The sequence below is a fragment of the Pinus tabuliformis genome, chromosome 9, assembly GCF_031772625.1.
Source record: "Pinus tabuliformis cultivar Carrire ecotype Pingquan chromosome 9, CPIR1, whole genome shotgun sequence".
In the NCBI taxonomy this organism is placed as follows: Eukaryota; Viridiplantae; Streptophyta; class Pinopsida; order Pinales; family Pinaceae; genus Pinus; species Pinus tabuliformis.
Window position 1 is genome coordinate 522,575,177 of NC_142307.1, and position 27,268 is coordinate 522,602,444.

Consider the following 27,268-nt stretch of genomic DNA (forward strand, 5'->3'; position numbering starts at 1 on the left):
ATGTTCATTGTTTTTCGATGGTTGCATATTATTGCATGTGTTATTGTGTGTTTTCCTTTCTACATAATTGTAGAAGAAATTTGTGTCTCTTGCTTTCAGTTCAAATTCAAAAACAGTAGAAGATTTCTTGCCATTTCTACACTAACTCGGTGTAATTCATCAATTAAAAGTGTGGAAATCTTGTGGAAAAAGGCACAATCCATCAAATTTCAATGAAAGTTGAAATTGTCAAAGTGAGCTCATATTCACCCATAGCTTATAAAGTAGTTAGATATATTGAATTTTATTGTACCAAAATATACTTAAAGTTGTTATTTAAGTTTTACTTGGCTATAGCTATAGATTAGTAGAATTTTATATCCTCTTTCTTTTTCTTTTTCTTTTTCTTTTTGGAACAAACTGTTAATATAATTTTATACAAAATTAAGTATAATGTTTGCTTAATATAAATCATTCCCAATTTTATATATATATATATAATTTGTATTTTTGTCTTAGTGAAACAACAATCATTAACTTTTAGAAGCTAGATAAAAAGAATAAAGATGATAAACATTTATAATAGTATATAAATAAATTTGATAAATTTGATTATAAATTATATATATATATATATATGTTAAATTATTTATTTAATAAAATAATTATTAAAATAATAATAAAAAAATAGCTGATGAAGTATGTAGATAGAGGATTGTTAGGTGGATTGCTTCATAACAACAATCCCCTATCTACCTATATCATGAGCTATTTAAAAAACTTTTATTATTTCACTAATTATTTTATCATATTTTATAATTATAAAAGTTTTTTTAGATAGTTCATGAAGTAGGTAGATAGAGAATTATTAGGTAGATTGCTTCATAGCAAACATTCCCTTGTCTACTTAATTCATGAGCTTTTAATTTTTTTTTATTATTTCACCAATTATTTTATCATATTTTATATATAGATTAGTCTATTTCTGAAAGCTCTGTTTTTTTTCAACAAAGCTACCATTTAACAGGGTTTAAAATAACATAACATTTTCCTCTAAACTGAAATTACAAAAGGACAATGAATAAATAAATGAGCAATAGACTTCCCATTATTAGGCATAGAACATAAACTACAGGACCTACTCATCAACAACCAAAGGAACAACATGCATTTAAGAGGGCTTTGTCTTTTCCAAACTAATTTGTGCCACCCTTTTGAAGAAGCAACAGGATTGTCTTGAATTAGCCCGTCATATCTAGATCTAGTTGTTATAAATCCACTTTATTTATTCTTAGACCACTTGATGATGTCTTCTTTCTCCTCCTTAATTACAATGCTAGCTTTACCCAAATTTAATACAAAAGAGTTCCATTCACCTGAAAAAACATGAGAAATGCCTAAATCTTGAGCTAAAAACCACTCTTAACTATCTGAATCTGAACAACATCAGAGATAGCAATATAACCCGACTGATTTAAAAACTCCACCAACTTATTAGAAAGCTTATGATAATCATTACATCTTATACATAAGTCATGACCCAAACAAATTTTATCCCCTCTCCCAATCTTCCACAAAAACCATTTCTCCATTTTTCCAAAGCTTGCAAACCACTTACCAAATTCTTTCAAATCATAAAACATCCTAACTTTAGGCTCTTTCCTAAACCAATCTATTTTACACTGCAGGACAATTGTTCTGACTTCAACAATGCTTCCTTTCTTTGCTCTGGGGAACCCTTGATCAAGAGTTCTATCAATCCCTTTGCTTCATCTTCCATGCTGCCTTTGCATGACCAGACAATTTTTCTTCCACTTTCCGTAATTGTTTTTCCTTCTTCATCCATCAAAATCATCCATGGATTTTCATTATTCCAACACTGAAATATCTTTTTCATTGCACTTATTTGCTCCGTGTCACGGTTGTGCATTTCAGGCATCTTTTGCTCCGTGTCACTGTTGTACATTTCAGGCATCTCTTCCTCCGTGTCACTGTTGTACATTTCAGGCATCTCTTCCTCCGTGTCACTGTTGTGCATTTCAGGCATCTCTTCCTCCAAAAGGGCAATGCGCCGCCAAAATCTGAAAGCATCATGCTGCGATGGATTTAACAAAAGCATGCCCTCCATCTCAGCCTGTGCCAATGTGGACATTTCCAAGGGTTGATAAATCCAGCTTTCTCCGGCATCTGTTGTTATCCAAGTTTCGTCAGCTTTCAACTTAAAACGGGGAATATAGATGATGTGGATGTTGTCCTTTACACTTATAAACGCATTCCGTATTAAAGCTGTAAACTCTTTCATGGTATTCTCGGACTCACTCCCGCCGTACAAGCATACCACTTTTTGATGAAGCATCATCTCTTTCACCTTTTCAACATCAAATAACAAAAGTGGAGATTGAACGAATCGGTTAGAAAATCATTTATACATCATTTTCCCTTTTAACTGCGTCAAGAACCAAGAGACTGTAATGTAACATATATCAGAGATGCATATTAGCCTTTAAAATAATAATAAACTAGTATACAGCCATTTAGGATTTATCAATTAAAAAGATTTGTAATAGCATACCCGAAAAAATATGAGACACTTACCTGATCTGAAACACTTTCCAACCCATTGAAAAGAAATTCCAGGGTAGGCATTGTCTCCATTTGATTCCATTCTTCTTTTTTTAATTCTTCAATTTTCTGGACTGTAAAAGGGTAAGCTTTTGCCCCCCACCTATCCAGCAAACCCATTACAGGCTTAGAAGGTGTAAATATTCTACCATTAGATTCTATTATCTTGATGCCGTTTGGAGAGTCTGCATCTAGTTCATCCGGTGCAAATAGCTCCATCAGAAAATACTTCACTGCACTTGGTATCGCCCATGGATTTTGGATGACCAGCCACGGAATGTCTCTTGAAAACTTTTCAAAGACATCTAATGTTGAGCTGCTACTTCGGTGCACAAGTGGAATCGATATAATTTCTAAATTAAATGTCTCTTTCTTTGTATTATATAGTTGAATCAAAGACGCAAGGCGGAGATCACAGCCCAAGTTCAGAGGCCTGGTTTCTAATAAAATAGTTTTTCCTTTCAAATCTTCTGCTGTACAACTCAAAGCTGCTGGTTTCGAACTTCCACTTGGAGCCTGTATTTTTATGCCAACATAATAAGTGACAGTCGACAAAATGAAACCAGAACATTGTTACGCAGATAGAGATAGTTTGTTTCACAAATAAAATAAAACGAAACTGAAAAATTGAATACCTTCAGGAATGTGCAGGTTTGGGCCTCTCCTGCTGCAAACAATTCTATTAACAATTTTGTAGTGCTTTCTTGACTCGTTTCTGCAAGTTGCTTTAATTGGAGGTATTTTCTACAGTTACATAGCAGGAATTCTTCCATTTCACGTTTTCTCATAAGTTTCCAACAAGGACGCCATTTACCAGTACCACCTCCTCCATCTTCCACCATACTTAATTGCATAAAGAAGACACTGTAATTCAGTTGACCTAGTACTTGGCTCATGTTAATCTTCATACGGATCACCTCTGGTTTCTTAGGATCGTCAACATGTCCCACAATGATGTTCTTAGCTTTTGGAGTCAATTTATCAAAATGACGGCCGATATAAAGCATTTCAAAATTTATTGGGATGTCATCTATAGTCTCCTCAATTAAAGGCCACGGGAAATTATCATCGAAATCCTTCTGTTCATCGAATACGACAAAAAGGACGGGGGCTGATGGATGGAATGGCTTTTCTCGTCCTTCACTGAACAGAAACTCCAACTGGGACAGCATCTTCCTTTCGATATTTTCCCTGTCAATAGTCTGTATAGATATTTATAAAGTCAGCGGAACAATGATATGGCTTATTTTTTTTATACGAGGTTTAATAAAATACAATTAATGCTAAATATAAAAATTAATAAAAGTAAATAATAAAAATATGAGTATGATAAATATGGATGGATGGATGTTATGATCACCTGCCCTGTGCCCACCACCTCTTGAAAAGAAGATGATTCATCACTTTCTCTTTGGATTTCCGCCCATCTATCCACCAACATTCCGCTTCCTTCGATTTCCACCTTCTGTAATGTTTTAATTTTTAACACACTGTCCATCGATTTTCCTTCCAACATGGCGCAATAACCTAGAAACAAATTTTGCAATGAGGGAAGACGATGGAAATCTTCAGGGAGCTTCTTTAAACTCTTACTCCCACTCAAATTTAGGAACTGCAATGATGCGAGGCAATGGAAGTCATTACATAATTCTTCAAGGTTTATGCAAATCACCACGGCTAAAGTCTCCAAACACCTAAGTTGACCAAAGCTTTCTGGAAGCCTCTCTAGGCTACTGCATCTATAGAGCAACAACCATCTTAAACTTGCTAATTCCCCAAATCGAGTTGGAAGCCTATGCAAACTCGTGCACCTTAGCAACTGAAGGTGGGTGATAAAGGAAAGGTTGCAAAACCCATCTGGTAATTCAGTTAAACTCGAACAATCTGCCATGTCCATAAAGGGGGCCGTGAGCTTCAATTGTCCAATAGAGTCTGGAATACTTCTTAGTTTACGACACTTGCGAAAATATAATGCAACAACTGATGATAAATTTCCCAAGCCACGAGGAAGATCCTCTAAGTTTTCACAATGAGATAAATTCAATGATCTCAAGGATGAAAGTTTTTCAAAAGTACTAGGAAGTGAAGTCAAGCCTGTGCATCCTTCTAAATTAAGTTCTTGCAGAGAATTCAATGATCCAAAATCTTCTCCTAGTTGCCTCAAGTTCAAACAACCCTGCAAATTAAGCTCTTGTAAAGATTTCAATGATCCAAAATCTTTTGCCAATTGCCCCAGATTCGAACAGTAATCCATTCTCAATAATCTTAAAGATTGAAGACTTGAAATTGATGTCGGTAGTTCCTTTAGTGATTTACAATGTGAAAGAGAGAGTTCTTGCAAAACTTTTACTTGATCGCCTATACGTTCAGGCAATTTTTTCAACTCTTTGAATTTGATCAATCTCAATATCCGCAAATTCTGAAGTTGTTGAAGACAGGTGGGAAAGATTTGGAGAGCAGGAGACTGTAATCTTCCATCAAATTCCATGTGCCTGAGGCTTGACGGCATCTACAAATCATGCAATTAATATGCAACCACAATGAAATGAGATTCAAGATTTTCTAGAAAAATGAATGAAAAACACGAGGTTTCGAATATTGTGATGGAGACTTACCTTAGGTAGAGTCAAATCTTGGGGTTCATATTTCAAGTATCTTAACTTCTTTATTTTTGACACATCAAACGGAAGCTGGGTAATTCCACCTTGAAAATAAACCAAGTTCTCAAATATTTTATTACATTGACCTTCCACTTTTGTTAAGTTTCCAAGGTCAACAACTCTCAATGACTTGCACATTGAGTCTAGTTTTGATGATGATATGCTGCATGGATCTTTATTTTCACCGAACCATATACCTTTGATGTCCTGCACCCCATTATTCAGTAAAATTGAGTCAATCATGAGAGTCAAGACAATCATTGCATGAAACAAGATTGTATATGACAGATTTGGTACCTTCACTTCATTGTGATGGAGAAACTAGTCAGAATTGAGTTAGTCATGAGAAGCAAGACAATTATTGCATGAAACAAAAATGCAAATGATTTCTTTAAGTTATGGATTTGATACCTTTTCTTCATCCTGATAGAGAAACTCTTCGAATTGACTTGCGCTGGTGAATTTGAATCTCGTTCCCTCTGCCTTTTGGTGACCAATTGTCAAAATGACGTCATGTACTGATGCAGCGCTATCAATACCTTTGGTGACGAGTGCTCTCTTTTGTAGTATATCCAACTCATCCTCTCCAACAATATCTGCCACTGTGTCCCACTTCCATCCTTTGAAAAACAAACAGACATCAAGAAATGGATCTTTGCATTCATCAGGGAGAGAGTCATATGCAAAGAAATATTCCTCCTTAACCCCCCTATATGTTAGAGCCTCCACATTCTGTTTGTGCTGCATAACCATATTGTAAGCCTTTTGCTTGTCCTCTTCGAAACTCAATACTTTCGCTACTAAGGTTAACATTAGTGGAACTCCACCACATATATCTATTAAGTCGTCGATTTGGCTAGAATTTAGTTTTTCCTCCATGTCATCTAACACTTCCCTTTCTAAAAAACTCTTTGCAGTGCTATTTGAAATTGTTTTCATATCAAAAATTTTACGAGACGTTTTTCCTGGTAACGCTCTTCTCACATCTTGGTCACGAGCAGTGAAAAGCAGCCTCAGCTTCTTTGCTTTTTTCACATCCTTGGGCAAAAGCTGTTCAAACTCCTTTCCACCCAACACATTATCAATATAAAGAAAGGCTGGCACCTTAGCTAAAATGTCACCCAATTCTCGCTGGCCATCCTCATACTTTCTGATCTCTGGAACTGTCTCTTCATGTTCCATTAAATCCTTTAATATGCATTTCTGAAGCTCTATGATATCCGGTTGTGATTTTATATCCTTAAATAGTTGAACCTCCGAATATTTACAACCTTCAAAATTAGCTTGTGAAAACACAGCATCTCCAAGGGTAGTCTTCCCTATGCCTCCAAAACCATGTAGCATAACAGCGACCGCTTTTTCTTCACTTTCCCAATCCAAAAGTTCAAGAACTTTTTTCACATGCTCCTCCATCCCAACTGTTTCCACAATATCAAACGTCACCCCCATGTTTATGTTAATAAACAACAAGAACAACGGTTTCCACAACATGAAACATCACACCCATGTTTATGTGACTTAACAATAAAAACAAGGACAACATTAATCTGAAAATATATATTCACCTGCGTGTTCCGGATATCCTCGAGAAAGTCGTGGCTTCTTAGGTACATTGACATCATAAAGACTCATACCCATTTGGGCATTCATATGCGTGTACATGTCCCTCAACTTTTGTCGAAATTTGGATAGGTCTTCCTTGTCTACTGACGTTGCCAAGAACCTAGTGCATTCAATCAATAGGCCTTAATCCACCCCTCACACATAAGAGACCTCTCCTATAAAACTATAAATGCATGAATAAACAATTACACCTTCAAACAAATAAGATTGGAGTTTTCAGTGCTCACTTGGAAAATCTTGAAGACTTCATTTGAGTACAACATAGAATGGAGCCTTCCACTATCAATTCAGTGGCTTCTTTAACGACACCAATTATTATTCCATTAGTTCCCATCAACTGAGGACGTTCTTGAAACTCCTTAACCAATTGGACCAAAAAAATCATTTCCTTCAGAAGAGTCATGCACTCATTTTTGTTGTCCCGGATATCGTCAAATCTTTCCAAGATGTTGGCGACCACGACAAAGGGTGTAGTAATCAAGTCTGCAGCACCCATGCCCTTTAAGACAACGTCAACAGCTGTCTTGATCGCCTCGCCCGGAATAACATCTTTCTGAAAGCCATAACATAATACAACAGATAAATTATAATTTAGATAATCATGAAAATATATTTGTAAAAGCCATACAATAAAATGAAGAGCAATGATTATTTAGACGAACATTATAACAAATTAAATGATTGGAAAATTATGAAAAAGCTTTGATAAGCACAGATGATTGGAAAATTATGAAAAAGCTTTGATAAGCACAGTGACATTTACTGCTTCAAAGAGGAACACTTTTAATTTGGAGAAGATTTTTGAAGTGGTGGGGAAATAATCTTCAGCCAGGCGTTGCAGCTGCGATGATGAAGCCTTCGTCTGTTAAAAGAAAAACAATAAAAAAACCTTCATTTCACTGGCTGCTTTTTTATCACTTGAATATTGCTTTTGAAATAATATGTTAAAAAACATACTTAAAACATATAAGATATAATATTGGGTGCTTTTAAAACATATAAGATATAATATTGGGTGCTTTTAGGGATGGGTGAGAAATCTCTTTTAAATAATAAAATAAAATAAAATATGGAAAACCCTATTTATTATAAAAAAAAATTGAAACATAATGTATAATGAATTTGATTTATGCAAAATTAAATGAACCTTTATGTGGATGTAGAAGTAGATGTATAAAGTAGGGAGTGAGAGTTTAAGCCTGGAAGGAAATGAGAATAGGGAAATGAAAAGGAAATTCTTAACAATTTAGTTATAGGAAATTTATATAGAGAATCAAGGTTTTAAATCAATATTCGGTGTTGGATGATATAAGCACTGAGAGGGCACTAAAAGGATAGCTTTCGCCTATTAAAAGAAGAACCAAAAAACATTCATTAGAACAATAAAAAACATTCATTTCACTCGCTTTTTTTTTATCAATTGAATATTGTTTTTGAAATAACATGTTAAAAAACATACTTAAAACATATAAGATATAATATTGGGTGTTTTTAGGGATGTTTGAGAAATCTCTAATAAATAATTAAATAAAATAAAATAATTATCAAACAAAATAAAATATGGATAACCTCATTTATTAAAAAAAAATGGTAACCTAATTCATAATGAATTTGATTTATGCAAAATTAAAATGAATCTATATGTGGATGTAGAAGTATATGTATAAAGTAGAGAGTGAAAGTTTAAGGTAGTGCATTAAGGGGAAGGAAATGAGAATAGGAAAATGAAGAGGAAATTCTTAAAAATTTAGTTATAGGAAAATTATATAGAGGATCAAGGTTTTAAATTAAGATTTGGTGGTGGATGATATAAGCACTGGGAGGGCACTAAAAGGATAGCCAAAATTTTCATGTTAGTGATAAAGGTAAAAAAGAAAGTAGAGAGTGAATAGATCAATGGTAATCCAATCTTAATCTCTAAATTAAGAGAATTAATTTCTTCATTGACATAGTTGGTGGAATGGGATGGAAAAAGATAACATTGGTTTATTGATTTACTTTTTATGAAACTTTAGTTCAGGTGCAATGAAAGAAACTAACACCTTGAAAAAGATCTAGCTTGGATAGCTTATTTTGAAAGGGATTATGGAGTTGTGTAAAGAGAGTTTATGGAAACTAAATAGTGGGATGTTAGGGAAAAGAAGAAAAGGGAAGGATCTAACTAAAGAAACTTAAGGGGGAAAAGCAAAAGGCATGTGCAATTAACAAAAAATAAAGTATAATTAGTATTGGAAGATAATATAAGGATGAACCAAGACATTAAAATAACTAGTTAAGAACTCACAAGACACTTATTTGGCAAAAAATTGGTACAAAGAAAATTATGGGACCAGTTGGAATTGAAACAATGTCCTCTCATAAGATACATTCAAGAGTTTCATCTATTAATAAGGGGTTGGCTTGCATTTATATTCAAATCTAAGTGGATGTGGATAAGATATTGAAACTACAATGGTAGTGGGGGTATATGCCATTAACATTGTAGAGATAAACTTCCTACTTTTACTTGTGGATAGAGAGACCCTCACTACAAACAATGATTTAAAATCGCATGTTTACCCACCCTCCGAGTTTTGGTCTCTGGATGAATTTCGAGCAATTGGGAATAATATAAGGTGTTGCTTAGATGTATATGTAAGTGACATGAAAATGAAACCCTGAATAATTACAAATAACTTAAGTGAAATGGATTTAAAAGACGGATTAGAAGGGGACATAGAGATAGAATTTGGAATAGACATTATACTAAAATATTGTCCACTATATTTGAGTCACATTCCAATACCAAAGGATAGAATTTGGAAATAGGCATTGTATTAAAATATTGTCCACTATATTAGAGTCACATTCCAATACCAAAGATCACATCATTATGGACATATAACATGTGAATGTTTCCTAAAATCCACTAAAAGTTTGTCGAGGGAAAGAATGTAGAAAATGGCTTTGGTGAAGGATGTGTCAAGTCCAATCTGGAAGATGGTTGAGGGAAGGGAAGAGTAAATTTGGAAGAAGAATATACATAAAGGATTGAATTCACATCATAAATCAAAGAGGTAGAAAATGAAGAAATAGTGCAATAAGGGCACATTGTGGAGGCTTTAGTAATGACAAGAGAATAGAGCATAATACAAATGAAGGGAAGGGTTCATGTGTGATGGAAGCAACTATGAATGTATCTTTAGAGATTATAGAGATGATATGGCCATGCCATACATTGGATATTCCAAAACCCCCACTTAATATGTCTATTAATTCTTATTTAAGGTCCCAATCAATAGTCTAGGAGCATTGGTTCAATTTAGGGGTTTGTAATTTAAAATACTTGTAGAGGAAAATCGTTGGGAAAAAAGGATATTGGTTAGAACCTTTAACCTCCAAAACTACTTAGGTATATCTTTAAGGAAATAATAGGGTAGATAGGGTCAAGTTAGGAAAAAAAAATTAGGATTCCAAATTCAAAAGACTCCAAATAAAGGGGAAAATACCTACAATGCTAGAACAAAGAAAATACCTCCTATCATCTAAAAAACCTCCTATGGGATTGAATGAAAATGGTATTAAAATAGAGTGTTAAATTGTAGAAAGAAAAGGATTCATTTGACTTGTGCATTAATCAAATGAGGAAATTCAAATTTCCACTTCAGCAGGATGAGTTAGTAGGAAGTTAGCAGGAGTGACATGGAAAAATCACTTAGTTAAGTCATTCAATTCGTGTTTGTGGTCTAGAAGTAGAGTTTTGTGCAACTTGATGGCTAAGATCTAGCTATCTATAGGTGCTATCTTTAGTGAAAGTCAATTATCTGAGCTCTAATCTAGAATATAGTCAATATGAGTTTAGTTGAGTAGTTGTAACTATTGTTAGCTCATTGATCTCTAAGTTAAATAGTAAATTTACTAAAAATAGCCCTAGTCATGCATGCGATTTGAATTTTCTAATGACGTGGAGGAAAAAGGAATAATTGTAATCATTATTGTATATTAGTGAGTGTACAGTGTTTGCATGTAGCAGGTGAGCCATTTCTATTGGGATTTGCGCAAGTAAATAGGAGCTTCCCTATTCTTTAGGGCCAAGAATTGCACAAGGAAATATGAGGAATAATGAGGCCTATTTTGACTAAGTATTGGCTAGAGCAAACTGAGGAGAAGATTAGTATTGCAATGAAAATTGAGCTTCAAGCATTGAAGCAGTCATTGTAATCGATCATTTTTCTCATCTAATATAATACAAACATAGGAGGGGTTTTTCCCAGTTGGGTTCCCAAGTTAAAAAAAATAACTTTGTTCATTGTGATTGAATGATTGCATGTGTTTCTATTGTATGTTTTCCCTTCTGTGGATTGAGTAGAATAAATTTGTGTCTATTGTTTTCACTTTGAATTCATTAGCAGTTGCAAATTTGAATTATTTCTACATGGTATTAGAGCTTTTGAAAACTACATAGAAACCAGGTTCCTTGTTAACTTTCAAAGAAATTTCGAATAATATATTTGTGGTGCAAGTATTTCTTCGGTGAGAACCAATGTCTTTCAATGGATCGAGGCTTGAGTATGCATCAGAGGGAACTTTTAATTTATGTGCTTGGAATGACATAATGAAAGTCGTGCTGGATGAAAATGGAGTATTAGAATACACAAAAATAGATATTCCAAAACCAACAGCATCATATGCAAAATAGTTGGCTCAATGTAAAAAAGATACTGCAAAAGCCAGGAGGATTATCCTAGAGGGAGTTAGAGACCATGTGATTTCAAATTTGCATGGAAAGGACAATGCATTTGCAATGTGAAAAACTCTCACATACCTATTTTAAAGAAACAACGATGCCAGGAAATTGGCATTGAAAGATAAGCTCAAGGGTATTCAAATGAATAAAAATGAAACTATTGTTCAATACCAATCCATATTCACTCAGGTGAGAGATGAACTTGGAGGAGTTGGAGAGACTGTGCAACCATCTGAATTTGTGAGCTTGCAGTCCTTGGCCTACGAAAGTCCTGGCACAGCTATCAGGATTCAGTTAGTGGAAGATACAAGATCCTAGATTGGGAGAGACTTCGGTTTAACTTGGTGCAGGAGGAGATTAAAAGAAACACTAGAGATGGAGTCTCATCCAGAACTGATGAGGAAGAAAACTTTACCTTAGCTAGAAAATGAAAGAAAGCCAAAGGAAAGAAGGCCCAAGGCAAGGAAAAATCCAACCAGAACCATGGCAAGAAGAAATACCTCAGTAAAATTAAATGCTTTCATTGCCATGAGTATGGACAATACACAACTAAGTGTTCACACAAGAAATCCAGTAAGAAGCATGCAACAGGAGCGGGAGGAGATTCTCTCACATCAAAATTCGAGTTGGATTTAACTCTCATTGCTTGCATGGAAAGTATTGTATGACGTTGTGTATGGTACTTAGACTCTGGTGCTTCATTTCATATGACAAGAAATAAGGAGTTCTTCAACAACTTAGAGGATAAGGACCTACAATTACACATACAAATTGGAGATTATGGAAGGTATAGTACCAAATGGATTGGCATTGTCACCTATAATAGGGAGTCGAGCTCCCATCTTCTCCTAAAGAATGTAATGTATGCACCTAGTCTGAAGAAAAATCTATTTTTTGTAATTGTACTTGAAGACAGAGGACATGATGTGGTGTTCAGTAGAGGGAAGGCATACTTGAAGCATTTTGTTACTAGATAAGTAAAACAAATTGATGTTTAGGTTAAAAATATCTACAAGCTAGAGGTGGATGTATTTATTGCATTGAGTAGCAAGGCAGAACATGTTCAGGGTCGAGATGTTGCAGAGCTCTGACATAGGTGCATGGGACATGTACACCATGGAGCTTTGAAAATAATGCAAAAGATCACAACTGGACTTCCAAAATGCACCCTTGATCAACATGATGTTTGCAAGGGATGCGCTCTTAGAAAATATGTTAAATCCTCCTTCCAGGGACAAGATAACAGAGTTGGAGTAATCTTGGTACAAGTTCACTCAGATGTGCATGGACCATTTTCCACAGTATCAACTGCAAATCACAGGTATTATGTCATCTTCATAGATGATTTTTCCTGCAAATGTTGGATTTATTTCATGAAGAAGAAAGATGAGGTTTATTCAAAGTTTGTTGAATTTAAAGCCTTAGTTGAAAATGAGACTAGAAAGAAAATTAAATCCCTGAGAAGTGATAATGGAGGAGAGTATGTGTCTAATGCCTTCAAATAATTATGTGCCAAGGATGGTATTATAAGGGAGTTTATTGCAACTCACAACCCACAACAAAATCGAGTTGCAGAGAGGAAAAACAGAAGTATTGTAGGAGTTGTTAGAGCAATGTTGCATGACCAAGGATTGCCACTATCCCCATGGGTAGATGCTTGTAATACAACTGTTTACTTGAAAAATAGGATCCCTCCCAAAATTCTTGGACTGATTAAACCTCAAGAGGATTTCACTGTGAGGAAGCCAGATGTCTCCCACTTTCACATTTTTGGATCCATAGTCTATTTTCATGTCTCCAAAGATAGCAAGAAAAGGTTGGAGCCCACTACATAGAGAAGGATCTTTGTATGATACACAAAGTCACCTCACATTTGCTGGGTGTACATACCCTCACTCAAGATCACTGTTATGAGGAGGGATGTGGGACTTGATGAGGATAAAGCCATGAGGAGTTCTCTAGAGCGAAAGTTGAGCATACCACCAGAGGAGGAGATTCTAGCTCTAAAGGAGGAGCTTCACTCAGACCCACAGAGTCAGATCTTTCTTAAAGGAAAGAGGACATTCTAGGAGGATGATGTGGTGTAGCCACATGTGGAGGAGCAAAGATCAGACCGAGTGTAGGAACCCACTCACACAGAGCCTTCTAAAGAAGGGAGGAAAATGACCATGATGGTTGAAATATTGGTGTAGAAAGCTCAGGAGCAGGTTGGAGCTCTTAGATCCTTACACAGACAGAGGATATCACTAGAAAAATATACCAGATATATGGCACACATGTCATAGTTGATTGATTCTGAGCAATCTTATTTTGAAGAGGTTGTTTCCCAGTAGGTGCGGGTAGATGCCATAGTGGAGGAGTATGACCCCATCATCAAGAATTATGCTTGGGAGGTTGTGCCTAGACCTAAAGGCAAATATTTTATTGGATCCAAGGTGTATAAAGTGAAACATGCATTTGATGCCAGTGTTGAGAAGTACAAGGTCATATTTGTGGCCAAAATCTTCTCACAAGTAGAGGGGATTGATTATAAGGACACATTTGCCCCAATGGCAAGATACTCATCTATCAGGACCATACTTGCATTCATAGCATAGTTTGGGTGGAGGATCCACCAAATGGATGTTAAGACTACCTTCCTCAATGGAGTGGTTGAGGAAGAGATCTACATTGAGCATCTTGAGGGGTTTGAGACCTTTAGCAGGGAGACACATGTGTGTAGGCTCAAGAGAGCCCTCTATGGTCTCAAGTAGGCACCTCGTGCTTGGTACACTCACATAGATTCTTATCTCAATGGATTGGGCTTCACTAAGAGTGAAGCATATGCCAATCTCTACTACATTATGGTAGATGGCAGTTTGCTCATCTTAGTTCTCTATGTGGATGATTTGATACTGACAGGAGATGACAGGTTGATCCAGACTTGTAAGAGAATTTAAGATGAAGGATATGGGTTTGATGCACTACATCCTTGGCTTGGAGGTGTAGCAGGGAGATGGAGAGATATTCGTTGGACAAGGGAAGTACACCTCTAAAATCCTTCATAGATTCCACATGTTGGATTGCAAACACATGGATACTCCTATATATACTAACTAGAGGAAAGAGGTTGCTTCTACAGGGGAGGTAGTAGATGGAACTATTTACAGAGAGTTGGTGGGATACTTGATGTACTTGGTGAACACAAGGCCCGATATTTGTTTTACAGTGAGCCAACTTAGTTCATGGTGGAGCCTATGAAGCTTCACTTGAAAATAGAAAAACATGTTCTAAGATACCTTAGAGGCATAAAAAACTTTGATTTATGGTACAGGTAGACTGATGGAGTGAAGCTCCAAGGCTTCACAGATGCATATTAGGCAGGGAGTCACTCAAATAGGAAGAGCACACCAAGAATAGTCTTCACTAGTGGGTCAGCAACATTTTCTTAGTACAACTGAAACATATATCTGTAGAACTCAATGCAGCAGATGCTGAGTATATGGCTACTATTCAAGCAACATGCAAGGCTATTTGTATGAGGAATATCTTGGTCGGTCTCAGTCAGGAGGTGGAGCCTACATTGATCCAATGTACAATTAGATTTGTATGAAACTCTCTGAAAATTTTGTGTTTCATGATAGGTCCAAGCATATAGACATCAGGTACCATCACCTGAGAGATTGTGTGTAGAGGAGGATTGTTATGTTATAGTACATTCCTACATAGGAGCAAGTTCGAGTTCCACAGGAGAAGGATTGGGATTGTTCATAACACTTTTCTTGCTAAGAGAGGGTGTTAAATTGTAGCAAAAAAAGGCTTCATTTAACTTGTGCCTTATTCAAATGAGGAAATTTGGATTTCCACTTCAACAGGATGGGTTAGTAAGAAATTAGCAGGAGTGACATGACCAAACACTTAGTTAAATCGGTCAATTCAATTTTGTGGGCTAGAAGTAGAGTTGTGTGCAAGTTGGTGGTTGAGATATAGCTATCTAGAGGTGTTATCTTTAGTGAAAGTTAGTTATCTAACCTCTAGCCTATAATAGAGTCAGTATGAGTTCATTTGAGTAGTTGTGAGTGTTTTTAACTCACTGATCTCTCAATTAACTAGTCAATTTACTAAAAATATCCCTAGTCATGCATGCAATTTGAATTACCTAGTGAAGTGGAGGAAAAAGGCGTAATTGTAATCATTATTGTATACTAGTGAGTGTATAGTGTTTTCGTGTAGCAGGTGATGTTCGTAACGGGTTCCCCCAAGGACAGTTTTGGGGCTAAAATCCCATGTTTTGGGACAATTTTGTAATAAATATGTAAAGTCTCCGCATTTTGTGGTCGCGGAGCGCGAAGGTGTCAAGAGTCATAAAAGGTTGTCTGCCCTTATTTTTTTAAAGTGTAAAGTCAGCTGTAAAGATCCATCCATGGTCCGCAGACCATCAGATTGTATAAAAAGGAGCTAAGTAAGTAAGCTCTAAGTAGTTTGTAGACAGGTTTTGGAGTCTTGGTAGATAAGTCTAAGTATTTTAGGTCTTAGCATAGGTAGAGGCTCTACAACTGAGTGCGCAGAGACCTAGGGTGAAGTCTGCAACTGAGTGTGTGGACCCCTGCAGCTGTGTGCGCATGGCATATAGAGTCTGTATTAAACTGAAGATATAATCAATAAAGAGAAGTATTTTGCAAATTTTGTGTATTTATTTCCTCTTAATGCATCTGGTTATATTGCATTTTGGGTTTAATTTACAATATTTATGTGATGCGCGAATATATGTGATTATATTGGTTAATTGAACGCAAGTAAGAATATCAGTTTACGCGATGCTAACTGGGATTGTTTAGTAAGATAAGTAAAACACTTAAGATAACTTGGGAACCTCTACAATACGTTGTCATAGCAACACGAAAGTACATGGATCGCAGGTTAAGGTTGCGTGAAGATCAATCATACACCTTCGCGGAGGTAATGAAGGGCAAAATAAAGGGTATACTGATAGAGCCTAAGGCTTAGCGACCTACACAAAAGTAGAAACATAGGGTATAAGCCGACATCACGACCATCTCAAGGTGCGAAAACTTGGTTCCGGCATCCCCCCATACTACTTTGGGTGAGACCTCGGTCCGCGCTCTGCGGGTTGATGCCGAAAGGGCCAGTAGTGTAAGGATTTGTTTGGCTAACTAACGTTCAACCTGGGTCAAGCCCCACAAAGCCAATAGGTGATCCATTTCTCTTGGAATTTGTGCATGTAAATAGTAGATTCCCTATTTTTTTGGAACAGGAATTGTGCAAGGAAATAGGAGGAAGCAGGAGGCCTATTTTGGCCAAGTATTATCCACAGAAGACTCAGGAAGAAATTTGTATTGCAGTGCAGATTGACGCTTCAAGAATTGAAGCAGTCATTATAGTAGATCATTGTTCTCATCTGATATAATACAAACAAAGGAGAGGTTTTTTGGTTTCCCTAGTAAAAAATATGTGTTCATTTTGATTGAATGATTTCATGTGTTTCTATTGTATGTTTTCCCTTCCACGGATTGAGTAGAAGAAATTTGTGTCTATTGTTTTTAGTTTGAATTCATCAGCAGCTACAAATTTCGAATTATTTCTACATAGAGTTGACCTAGAATGTGAAAAGGAGATTCCAAACCCTAGTAGGTGAGGTGCAGCACATTTATCCCTAGCCCTAAATAAATCCTAAAGATAAATTCAACAAGGAAAGCAATAGACTTTAAAAGGGACCTTTTTAGTAGTTCATGCCCTAGTTAAGGTTCCCACATGATTTTTATGTCCTTCAATATAAGGGTACTAAGGAACTCAAAATAGAAGGTTATAGGAACTACACAACCCTGACCTTCTGATGTTATAGGAGATTATGGGAGAAGAGGGAAAATTCATATAAAAGCTACTTTCATTTCTAAAGGATTAAGATTTCCTATCTATAGATGTTGCATAAAGATTTAGGGTGTTGGTCACTAGATCAAGGAGAATAAACATGATATTAATTAGTTATGTCTCTTTCGAATTGAGGATTGAAGTTGAACTATACTATCTGGAGATGTGGAAATTCTTGTTGTTGAAAACATATTAAATGGACATTATGAGAACATAATAAACGACTAGGAAGGCTTTTTTTAAAACATGATTTCTTCAAAAGGGTTACACGTATTTTAGGAGAATATTTAAATTTCAAATTAAAATAAAAGAGATAATAAGCACTATATCTAAAGTAGATCGATTGGTAGATTACTTCAGAAAGAAGTTTGAGGAGCTAGTTTGGTAAATATAGAACCAATTAAATAGGTTAACATATGGAGGAATATCAAAACTAAGCTTAATGGGATGCAAAACTATTAGATAGTCTTTTGGTGTCAATATCCATTATAGATGATATAAAAATTATTTCATGTGTGATCACTTTCCAATCATGTTTTAAATTTCCAAAGAGGATAGGAAAACTCTTAGCCCTTTAAAGTTCAATTCCATTGTTTGAGGATGAGGAGATTACAAACCTAGTCAACCCAAAATCGTAAAGTTTTGATGACACATTAATGGTGTCAACTAGATTATAATATGTTTCCAACCTAAAATAGCCAAGGAGTAGTATCAACCTAGGCCTTTAATAAACACAAGAAGGATGAGCAAGCCCTTATCTCAATTGAGAAATAAATAGCACATATTTATGTACAAGATGCAAAGGGAGTAAGAGATGAGATATTGAAGCAAAATCAAGAGATTTGGAACAATATGAAAGGAAACTTTAAGTTAAAAAGGAGGATTTATGTAGGTTTCATAAGAGATATGAAAATATGAAATATTTTCACTAGTATTTCAAACACCGGAAAACTAAGCAAAATATGGGAAATGGAAAGAGAGGATCGAGTAAATGCCAAAACTATTAATGACATAGTTTCTCTATAGGTTTCAAATTTTGAGAGCCTCTACAGGGAATATGAAAGGGTAATATAGACACAAGATTGTTACAATGATCTCTTATTTCCCTGTCATTGTTGTTGATGAAGTAAATGGAATATTTATGGTAAATTATCCAAAGAATAATTCAATACAACCTTGAATTTATTTTCATGGATAAAATTTTAGGGATTTATCATTGTACTGAGGAATTATTATTGGGATTCTCTAATTTCATTGAGAAAGACTTGCTTGTAAGGGTAGTGGAAGAATATAAATGTATAGGAAAGGTCATAATTTTAACACCAAATCCCTAGAGTTAATCCAAAAGAAGAACAATCCTAGTTCATGTAATGAGTTTATGCCCATGTCACTGTGTAACCATATATACAAGGTCATTGCCAAAATTTCAGGATAAATAAATTCTTTTTTAAGACCATGTCAAATGAAAAGTATGGCTTCCATCATGGAAGACAAATACATAATACCACTAGGATTTCTCAAAAGGTCTAAACTCAATCAAAACTAAGAAACAAAGAGCTATCTTATTAAAATTAGATTTATCTGGGGCCTATGATAGATAAAACTTTATGTATTTGAGACTACTAGTTCACACTGATTTTTATTTCAATAGGATAAACTAGTTATGGAACTTGTGTAGCATTAATTGTGGTTTAGTGATGTAGAAGAATCCTATGAATTTTTTTCCCCAAGAGGGAAAATTCTTTGTAGATATTTATGCCACAAGAATTTGTTTGTTTTTTTTATGTGTCAGAGACCTAGATGAACGTTTCAGAGATTTAGAAGCATGGTCAAACTATGGAATATCCCATGGACAAACTATGGAAGATCCTAGGGACAGGAGTCCATGAAAACTTTTATTTCATGGGATTTTTATGTAGGAGAATCCTCTTGATGGGGAAAAATGTACCGCCAACAGTAAGGGGGTCTCCCTGGTGCAAATTCCCAATTAAACCTCACATTTTTTGGAATAGGAATCCCATCTAGTATTTGTGCCTAGCTACTGTCACGTGTGTTTCCTCTTGGCATTCAAATGAAGAGATGTTCATGTGGGGAAAAGAATGAGATACTTAAAGAATGAGGACAAAATCATCCCATGATTTATAACTTGCAGAATGAGGTACAAGAATATAACAAAAAAACAATAAGAACAAGTATGCCTTAAGAGGATTCAATTAACTAAAACCTTCTCAAACATACAAGAATAAGAAACTATAGAAGTTAATTGTAAATCAGTTCACAATAGGTTACTAGCATTAGCATGGAATAAAAGAGTAAATATTCAAGAAAGCACATGAGAAATAACCTATAAATTATTCCATCAACATATAGCCCATATGAGAGCACACATGTAGACACAACAAAAGTACCAAATATACATTACAACCACCATGAATATGTATGGGAATCAATGTTGAAAGTGAAGTGTTTCTTATTGATAATGTTGCCATTTCAAGTACATGTGTTGCAAGTCCATCAGAATCCAACAGTGGAAGGCAAACTACTCATATCATCTCCAACATAAGTCCCTTGCCTCACCACAACTTAGCCTAAAGTATGCCAAAAGAAAGAGAGCCCAAAGCTACCTAAGTGAAAATAACTATCTCACATTGCTATCAGAACTCTAGTGCCAAAAGCATATATTATCTTAGAGGCATGAGGATACATTTATACAAATGGGTAGATGAGTCTTCACCTTCCCCTTGACTCTTTGACCTCCTCATGAATCTTCATATTTTATTCTCTTTTAGCATTTACTATTTTCATAAACATGACAAAAGGAATATTAACAATATGATAAGAGTGAAGTCATGAAGTTTCCAAGTATGCTTTGATCTAAGCTTCTTGTTTTCCTTGGAGAGACAAAGATTGTTATTTGAAATTACAATATTGTATGGATTGTTGAACAAGGATGATGCCATCTAGATGGAGGTATACTTACTTACTGCTATATTGGTTGCTAAATAAATTGGTCTTAAGACCAAACATAGTTAATGTTGAGACACCTAAGAATATGGTTCCTCCAAATCAAGCTTGCTTGAGGAAATTTACAACATACCATCTTGATCATCCACCTCGCCCCCTAGCTTTATACTCTATTGGTAACCGCATGGAACTTTCCTGTAATATTTTGCTTGATAAAACCATCCCCCCCCCCTATTTTTGAATATCTTCTATCATAGAACCATGATTCTTATGGGGACAATCCCTGGTCATATAATTATGTCCTTTCATTAACCTGATTTTGAAGCTTCTCACCAAATATATTTATATTCACCTTATAGAAACAGTTAATTAATCATTTATTTGCCAATCCATTTATTTCAAGTAGAGGCCTTCCCAATCAAAGAAGAATGAAAATTAAGACCATATTTTGGGATCTTTCCACATGTTTTAAGTGCCCTAAACAGAGCCTTCTCAACACCAAAAATTTGAATAGTTGATGCAGGGCATTTTGCAAGATTTGTAAAGTTTCCAAAATGAGTTAACAATTGAGCTTTCACCATTTCACTTATTAAACCTACAAATTTTGTAGCAATATCTCACATTTTGACACAGGGCAAGAATGAAGTTGCTTTCATATTCTGAAAGCTCTATAACCCTCTATGCACACTGCTTAATGTTTATTAAGTAAATTAGAAATATGTCATAAGTCATGGAAGTCGTATAAGCTTTAATAATATCCTTAGCTTTGTCTTAATATGTTTTAATAGTATTTATCTTGATGATGGATCATGGTTTGGACTTGAAATGTAGAGTTAAAATGAATACTGTGGATAAATCTTTGGAAACCAGTTCATCAAATCCTTAGCTTTGTCTTCATCATTGGTCATGTAGGAAAATCCTAGCATTTGATATTGTGTCTCCTACACCACCTTTATTTAGCTTCCTCATTCTCAAGAGGCCAAAAACTATCTTATGTTTTTATCAACAACTTCAACAAAAACTTCTTCTACTTTGATATGAAAACCTGAAAGGTTCAACAAGTATGAATATCCAAACATATAATCCTCTTATCAAGAAATCTTTTTCAATGTTGTCTTTGTGAAATTTTTCATAAGGTCGTCCTTTGGAAAAAAATGTTATCACTGGAAAGCCAATATAGAGTAACAAATGCATATGAGATGGAACATTCTTTTGTGAAGTAATTGGGACCAAAGTTTGAGCTAATCGGGTTATCCTACTTAGTTCCAGAAGCCATGGTAGTTGCAAAATAAAATACATGAATCTCTTACTCTATTTTCAAATAGTATTCCAATCAAAATCCTCCTCTTTAGATAGATTTTGTGTGACATTGGAAAGATAATCCTTTAGAATTTTGAAAACTAATTCCTCATCAGGGATTCCAATGGGGCCTCCTTAAATGAAGACTATAGTAAATTTGTTGATGTATGATGATAATCTTTTGCTAACTGTAACATGACATCAACTATAACATTCATTTCATTTCCATCCTTTATTGTTCCCCTTTTAACAAAACCTTGATGGGTCAACACACTTCCTCAGGACCTTTTTCACATCCTTAATCACTATGATGCTTGCCTCATGTTTTCCCTTTCCATGGGTTTATACAAGACTCGATCTTGTAAGTTGGTTATACCCACCTTCCTATGGCACAAACAAGGCTAGTATTGGATTTATTGGAGACCAACTTAGATCCATTGCATTTTCAATTTTGATGGATTTCTTGTTTAGGAGGCTCATAATGATAGTGTTTTAAACACTGATATCATTTTTCAAATATGGAGAAAGAACTTGTCATCTTTATCACCGACCCATATAAATATTGGCCAAGAACTATTAAAAATGCCACCAGTTACAAAATCAACAACATTTCCTTTGAATTCTCTCAAAAATTTACCAGTCCCAAGTGAAAATGTTAAGGGTAATCGTTTATGTGTCTCGAGGATTACTTGGCTCGTGATTGTTGTAAGTAACTAAGATTTTTTTTTTTTGGAAGAGAAATCTATCAATTTATCTATGGATGTGAAAATCACATCGGATGGCTAAAGGTTGTAGCACCTCCATAATTTAGCTACACCTTTCTTGTTGATCCAGGAGGATCCAAGAAGATTGATCAAGGAGGATCCAGGAGGATTGATCCAGGTGGATCTTCATAAAAGTACTAGTGGCATGACAAAAGGTTCAAAACTCAAAGTGGTAGGATCTGGGTCTTCTTAGCATCGGATCGAAGTACTCATCATCTTGATTCCAATGGTGCGAATGGCACTCAAATCCGAGTCAAGATGGCAGAGTTAGAGCAAGTCAAAGTTTGAGTTTGACTTGTCCAGGTAGCAAGGAGAAGATGACATGGCATAGTATTAGCGAATGAGGGAGTTCCACGTGGCAATCTCCACTGGTCCCCGCATATCGCATATCGGCGAAAAGAAGAGCGCTTAAGGAATAATTGGCCCGTAGAATTCCCGGCTGCGGTTACGATATCGCATATCACAGGTCGGACAGAAAGATATATCAGCCCCGACAGGACTTAGTTGTGATGTGATTGCATATCACATTTGCACGAAAAGGATGGTGTTTGTGATACGATTGGGGGGAGAAGGGCCAATTGCGATTTCATGATGGACGCCGATTGCGATTTCGTGATGGACGCTGATTATGATTTTGTGATGGATCAAGTGGTATTAGAACATGGCTTAAGTGATGTGAATTGCATGAGTGTGCTAACCAAAGATAGGCTTCAGACGATTATCATCTTGAAAAAAAAAGGGAGACATGGCGAGTATTGAGCCATGGGGGAGAGATACGATACAATTTATGTTAGAGTGTGTGTGAATGACAGAGTTTTTCGTGAATGATTAAGTGTGCAACCATGGAGCGTGAAAAGGTAATGCATGAGGCTTTCCTACGTATGTCCAAAATGGTGGATATTATGTATCCAGCATCTTAGAGGTGCAAAGAGGAGGAGACTCCGGGATCGGAGAGTGATATATCATCTACCTCTTCTGGTTATTTTCAATCATCGCCTTCCTAGAATGGGGGAATTAACCAAAGGCTTCAAGAGGATAATGTTAAATTAAGAAAGCTCCTGTGAAAAGCGAATGAGGAGAGGCAATGATTGCAGCTTTAGCTGCAAGCCATAGATGAGGCCTTAGAAGAATTGAAGCACAATGACTAGAGTCTTCAAGAAGAGCTCGTTGGATTAAGGAGGCTTCTACAAAAAGAGGAAGATGAGAAACAGAGGCTGCTATGCCAGCTGTAAACTAAGGACGAGGTCATGGAACAGTTGCGGCATGACTCTTGTGAGGTAAAAAGTCACTCTCCGCCTTCATTTATGTTTCCCAATGACGACTTTGCTTCTTTTGAAAATCATAGCACGGGAATTTGCTCCAAATTTTTGAAGAGAATGGGGTATGAAGGAAAAGGCTTGGGCATTAATGGCCAAGGCATTGTCAATCCCATCAAAGTAGAAGAATTACCCTGTCGAATAGGACTTCGATATGTCAGGAGGAAAGCTAAGAAATGCACCAAGACAACCAGAAAACCACCAACAACAGATGATGAGAATCCCTCATCAGTTTGTTCCAACTCGACAGTGGAGGTAAAAGATGTTGATTTCCCTTCAGTTTCGTCTTCACATAGTATAACCTCTGTTGGAAATGTGGAGATTCCAATCACAGGGACAAACATGAGGCTCCTTACCAGGATAAGGTACAAGAAAGAAGAAGGACTTGGTGTTAATAACCAAGGCATAACTCATCCATTGGAGGTTGAGCAAAGACCTCAATATGCAAAGCTAGGGTGCACCAAAGGAGAATGTTCAAAGATGTCAGAAGCTTCCACAACAATGTTGAATGATTGAGAAAAGAGGATGATGGGAATACATCACCATCAACCTATAGCAGTATGCATAGCAGAGATAGAGCTGAGGCAAGCTCTTGCTCCCATAATCTTATCAGAGACCGAAAAAAAAGGTATAACCAATGTCGGTATTTTAAAGTTCATTTTGATTACAATCACATTGATGGGTATAGATCATGGAATAAAAGAACTTGCAGTTTTTGTGGATTGCAAAACCATATGTTTGCTGAGTGCTGGAAGAGAATGGTAGCACAAAAAAAGATGAGGTGTAGAAGACCCTCTAAATATTATGCAAAGAAGAAGAAGAAGATCAAGCATATCTAGAAGGTGAAGGCTCATCGTAGTCATTGCGAAAAAGGTGGTCATCAAAGAGCCACATGTTGGAGGCTCCATCCAGAACAACGTCACAAGGACAAAGCATTCGAGCATGAACCAGATGAAACAGTTGTTTGACCAGTGAACACGCCACAAGGAAATGATCCATTCACTTTGATAAGTGAGACATGGTGCTTCTAGGTGTGGTAGAATATCATGGCCATATTTTCGAATCATATGTTGCATTTTAAACTATAAAATTGATGATGTTGTAGCAACAATGATATTTGGCCTTATTTTGTGTTGCATTTTAAACTGTGGAAGTGAGGATGTGTTTTCCATCACTTGTTGAAGCAACAACAGTGTTTGTCCTTGTTTGTGTAAACCATGTGTTGCAGTGATGATATGTTTTCCATCACTTATTGAGCAACAATGATGTTTGACCTCATTTTGATAGCTAGAGTATTGTTTCCATTTTTATGTAAACTTGACCACAGAGTATGTGTTATAAACTCGTGGAAAGTATGGGATGCTTGGCTCATTTTGGTCATAGAGCTAAACATGTAGTTTGCAAGATATTTTACTACAGGTTCGCAGGGGATGCAGGTGTCAACTCATCTTTGATGGCTCCGAAGGACAGAGGTGAAGGAGAAGGAAGGATGACATGTTAGGACACTTGTGGTGCAGAAAGAGTACATAGTAATTGCAGATTAATTAATGCTTTTGGAGGACCAAAAGTTTCTCTTAATGGGGAGGAATGATCTAGGAGGATCCCGGAGGATTGATCTAGGTGGATCTTCATAAAAGTACATGTGGCATGAAAAAAGGCTCAAAGCTCAAAGTGGAAGAATCTGGGTAGGCTTAGCATCGAATCAAAGAGATCATCACCTTGATTCCAACGGTGCATGCGACACTTAAATCCGAGTCCAGATGACAAAGTTAGATCAAGTCAAAGTTTGAGTTTGACTTGTCCAGGTAGCAAGGAGAAGATGACATGGCATAGTTTTAGTGAATGAGGGAGCGCCACGTGGCAGTCACCACTGGGCCCTGCATATCGCATATCGTCGGAAAGAGGAGCGCTTAAGGAAGAATCGACCCCCGACATTCTCGGCTGTGATTGTGATATCACATATCGTAGGCCAGACAGAAAGACATATCGGCCTCGACAGGACTTAGTTGCGATGTGATTGCATATCGCAATCGCACGAAAAAGATGGTGCTCATAATACGGTTCGGGGGAGAAGGGTTGATTGCAATTTTGAGCTGGATGCCAATTGCGATTTCGCGTTGGATGCCAATTGTGATTTCGCAGTGGATGCCTATTGCGATTGGGGTCCCAAACCCGATAGGTCCACAAATGTTACGGAGTGCTAACCAGTGCGACAAGGGTTCACGCTGATTATGATAGTGCGATGGGAGGCCGGACATGAAAACAGTATGGTATACAGTGAATACTCTTGTCGGATCTGTGGTTATCATAGATTTCTTGTGTTTGGGCATTGGACTGTCCGGTGATAAGTTGGAGCACCGATAACCCCGTTGCCGATACTCATGCATAGTTGTATGGGTTTCTTTATTGGGCAGTGGGTTTACCATTGCAGAAGGGGTTGTTCCCGTGACTCCTTCAGACCCGCTCCTACCTGCTAACCTTGGGTATTACATTGGAACCATATTTCGATGGATTTTTGTTGCTATGTTTGAAGAAGGTTGTTCCCTACACACCATTCAAAGACTATGGTTGAAACCAACGACCTAAAATTGTCACTTCAGCCTAAACTTTGTCATTTGTTGTAAAACTACCTGGTTATGAAGGATTTGGCCACACCAGCATATATATATATATATATATATATATATATATATATATATATATATATATATATATATATATATATATATATATATATATATATATATGTATGTATATATATATATACATATATATATACATATATATATATATATATATATATATATACATATATATATGTATATACATCTATATATACATATATGTATATATATATATATATATATATATATATATATATATATATATATATATATATATGACTATTTGGGTCTGAGGAAAGGGGGAGAGCAGAGAGAGAAGCGCAGTATTACAGAGCAGAATAGTGGCACTTGCTCCTAGCAGGTGTCCAGAACCTCATTTCAGAGATCAGAAGGTTTCGAGAAGGTTGCAGAAGGCCCGATTATCCAAATGGGGTGTTCAGATAGGCGTTTTTGGACTATTTTTCACTAGGAAGTCAGTGGTGTTGTCTATTTCTAGAGTTGGGCTCTCCATTTTCCAGCTATCTTCCAGATTGGAGGTATAAGGATGTTTTATGTAGAAATCTTCTTGTACTTCTCTCTTTTCATGCCACTTAATAAAAGAAGGCCTCCCCACTATTGAGTAGGGCTCGAAGATGTAGTCCAAATTGGACGAACTCCGTAATCAAATCTTTGTGTCATGATCTTTTGTGATGATGTCTCTTTGTCTTCATTTTTCATGCTTATGTTTTTATGGTTTTTAAGCATTATAACTCATGTCAATTCTGATGCATCTATAAGTGAAAAAATTCTCGGATCACTTGTGCATTGATTCAAAGTATGTCCC

The 27,268-nt window shown here is 36.1% G+C and overlaps 1 protein-coding gene across 3 annotated transcripts in view; it reads right to left on the minus strand.

Annotated features, from left to right (window-relative positions):
* Positions 1-1,187: 1,187 nt before the first annotated feature.
* LOC149149505 (uncharacterized) overlaps positions 1,188-27,268 on the minus strand; it is a 53,988-nt gene continuing 27,907 nt past the window's right edge. The window contains exons 2-10 of one of the 3 annotated variants that reach the window (XM_089439627.1): positions 7,648-7,746; positions 7,112-7,437; positions 6,827-6,984; positions 5,673-6,679; positions 5,217-5,468; positions 3,962-5,110; positions 3,237-3,803; positions 2,575-3,117; positions 1,188-2,347 (exon numbers count right to left, since the gene is read on the minus strand). In XM_089439627.1, the coding sequence (XP_089295753.1) occupies positions 1,652-2,347; positions 2,575-3,117; positions 3,237-3,803; positions 3,962-5,110; positions 5,217-5,468; positions 5,673-6,679; positions 6,827-6,984; positions 7,112-7,437; positions 7,648-7,746 (4,797 nt within the window). In that variant the 3' untranslated portion in view covers positions 1,188-1,651. Of the gene's footprint in view, positions 2,348-2,574; positions 3,118-3,236; positions 3,804-3,961; positions 5,111-5,216; positions 5,469-5,672; positions 6,680-6,826; positions 6,985-7,111; positions 7,438-7,635; positions 7,747-27,268 lie in introns of all 3 variants that reach the window. The other 2 variants (XM_089439626.1, XM_089439628.1) reach the window with 2 other exon arrangements.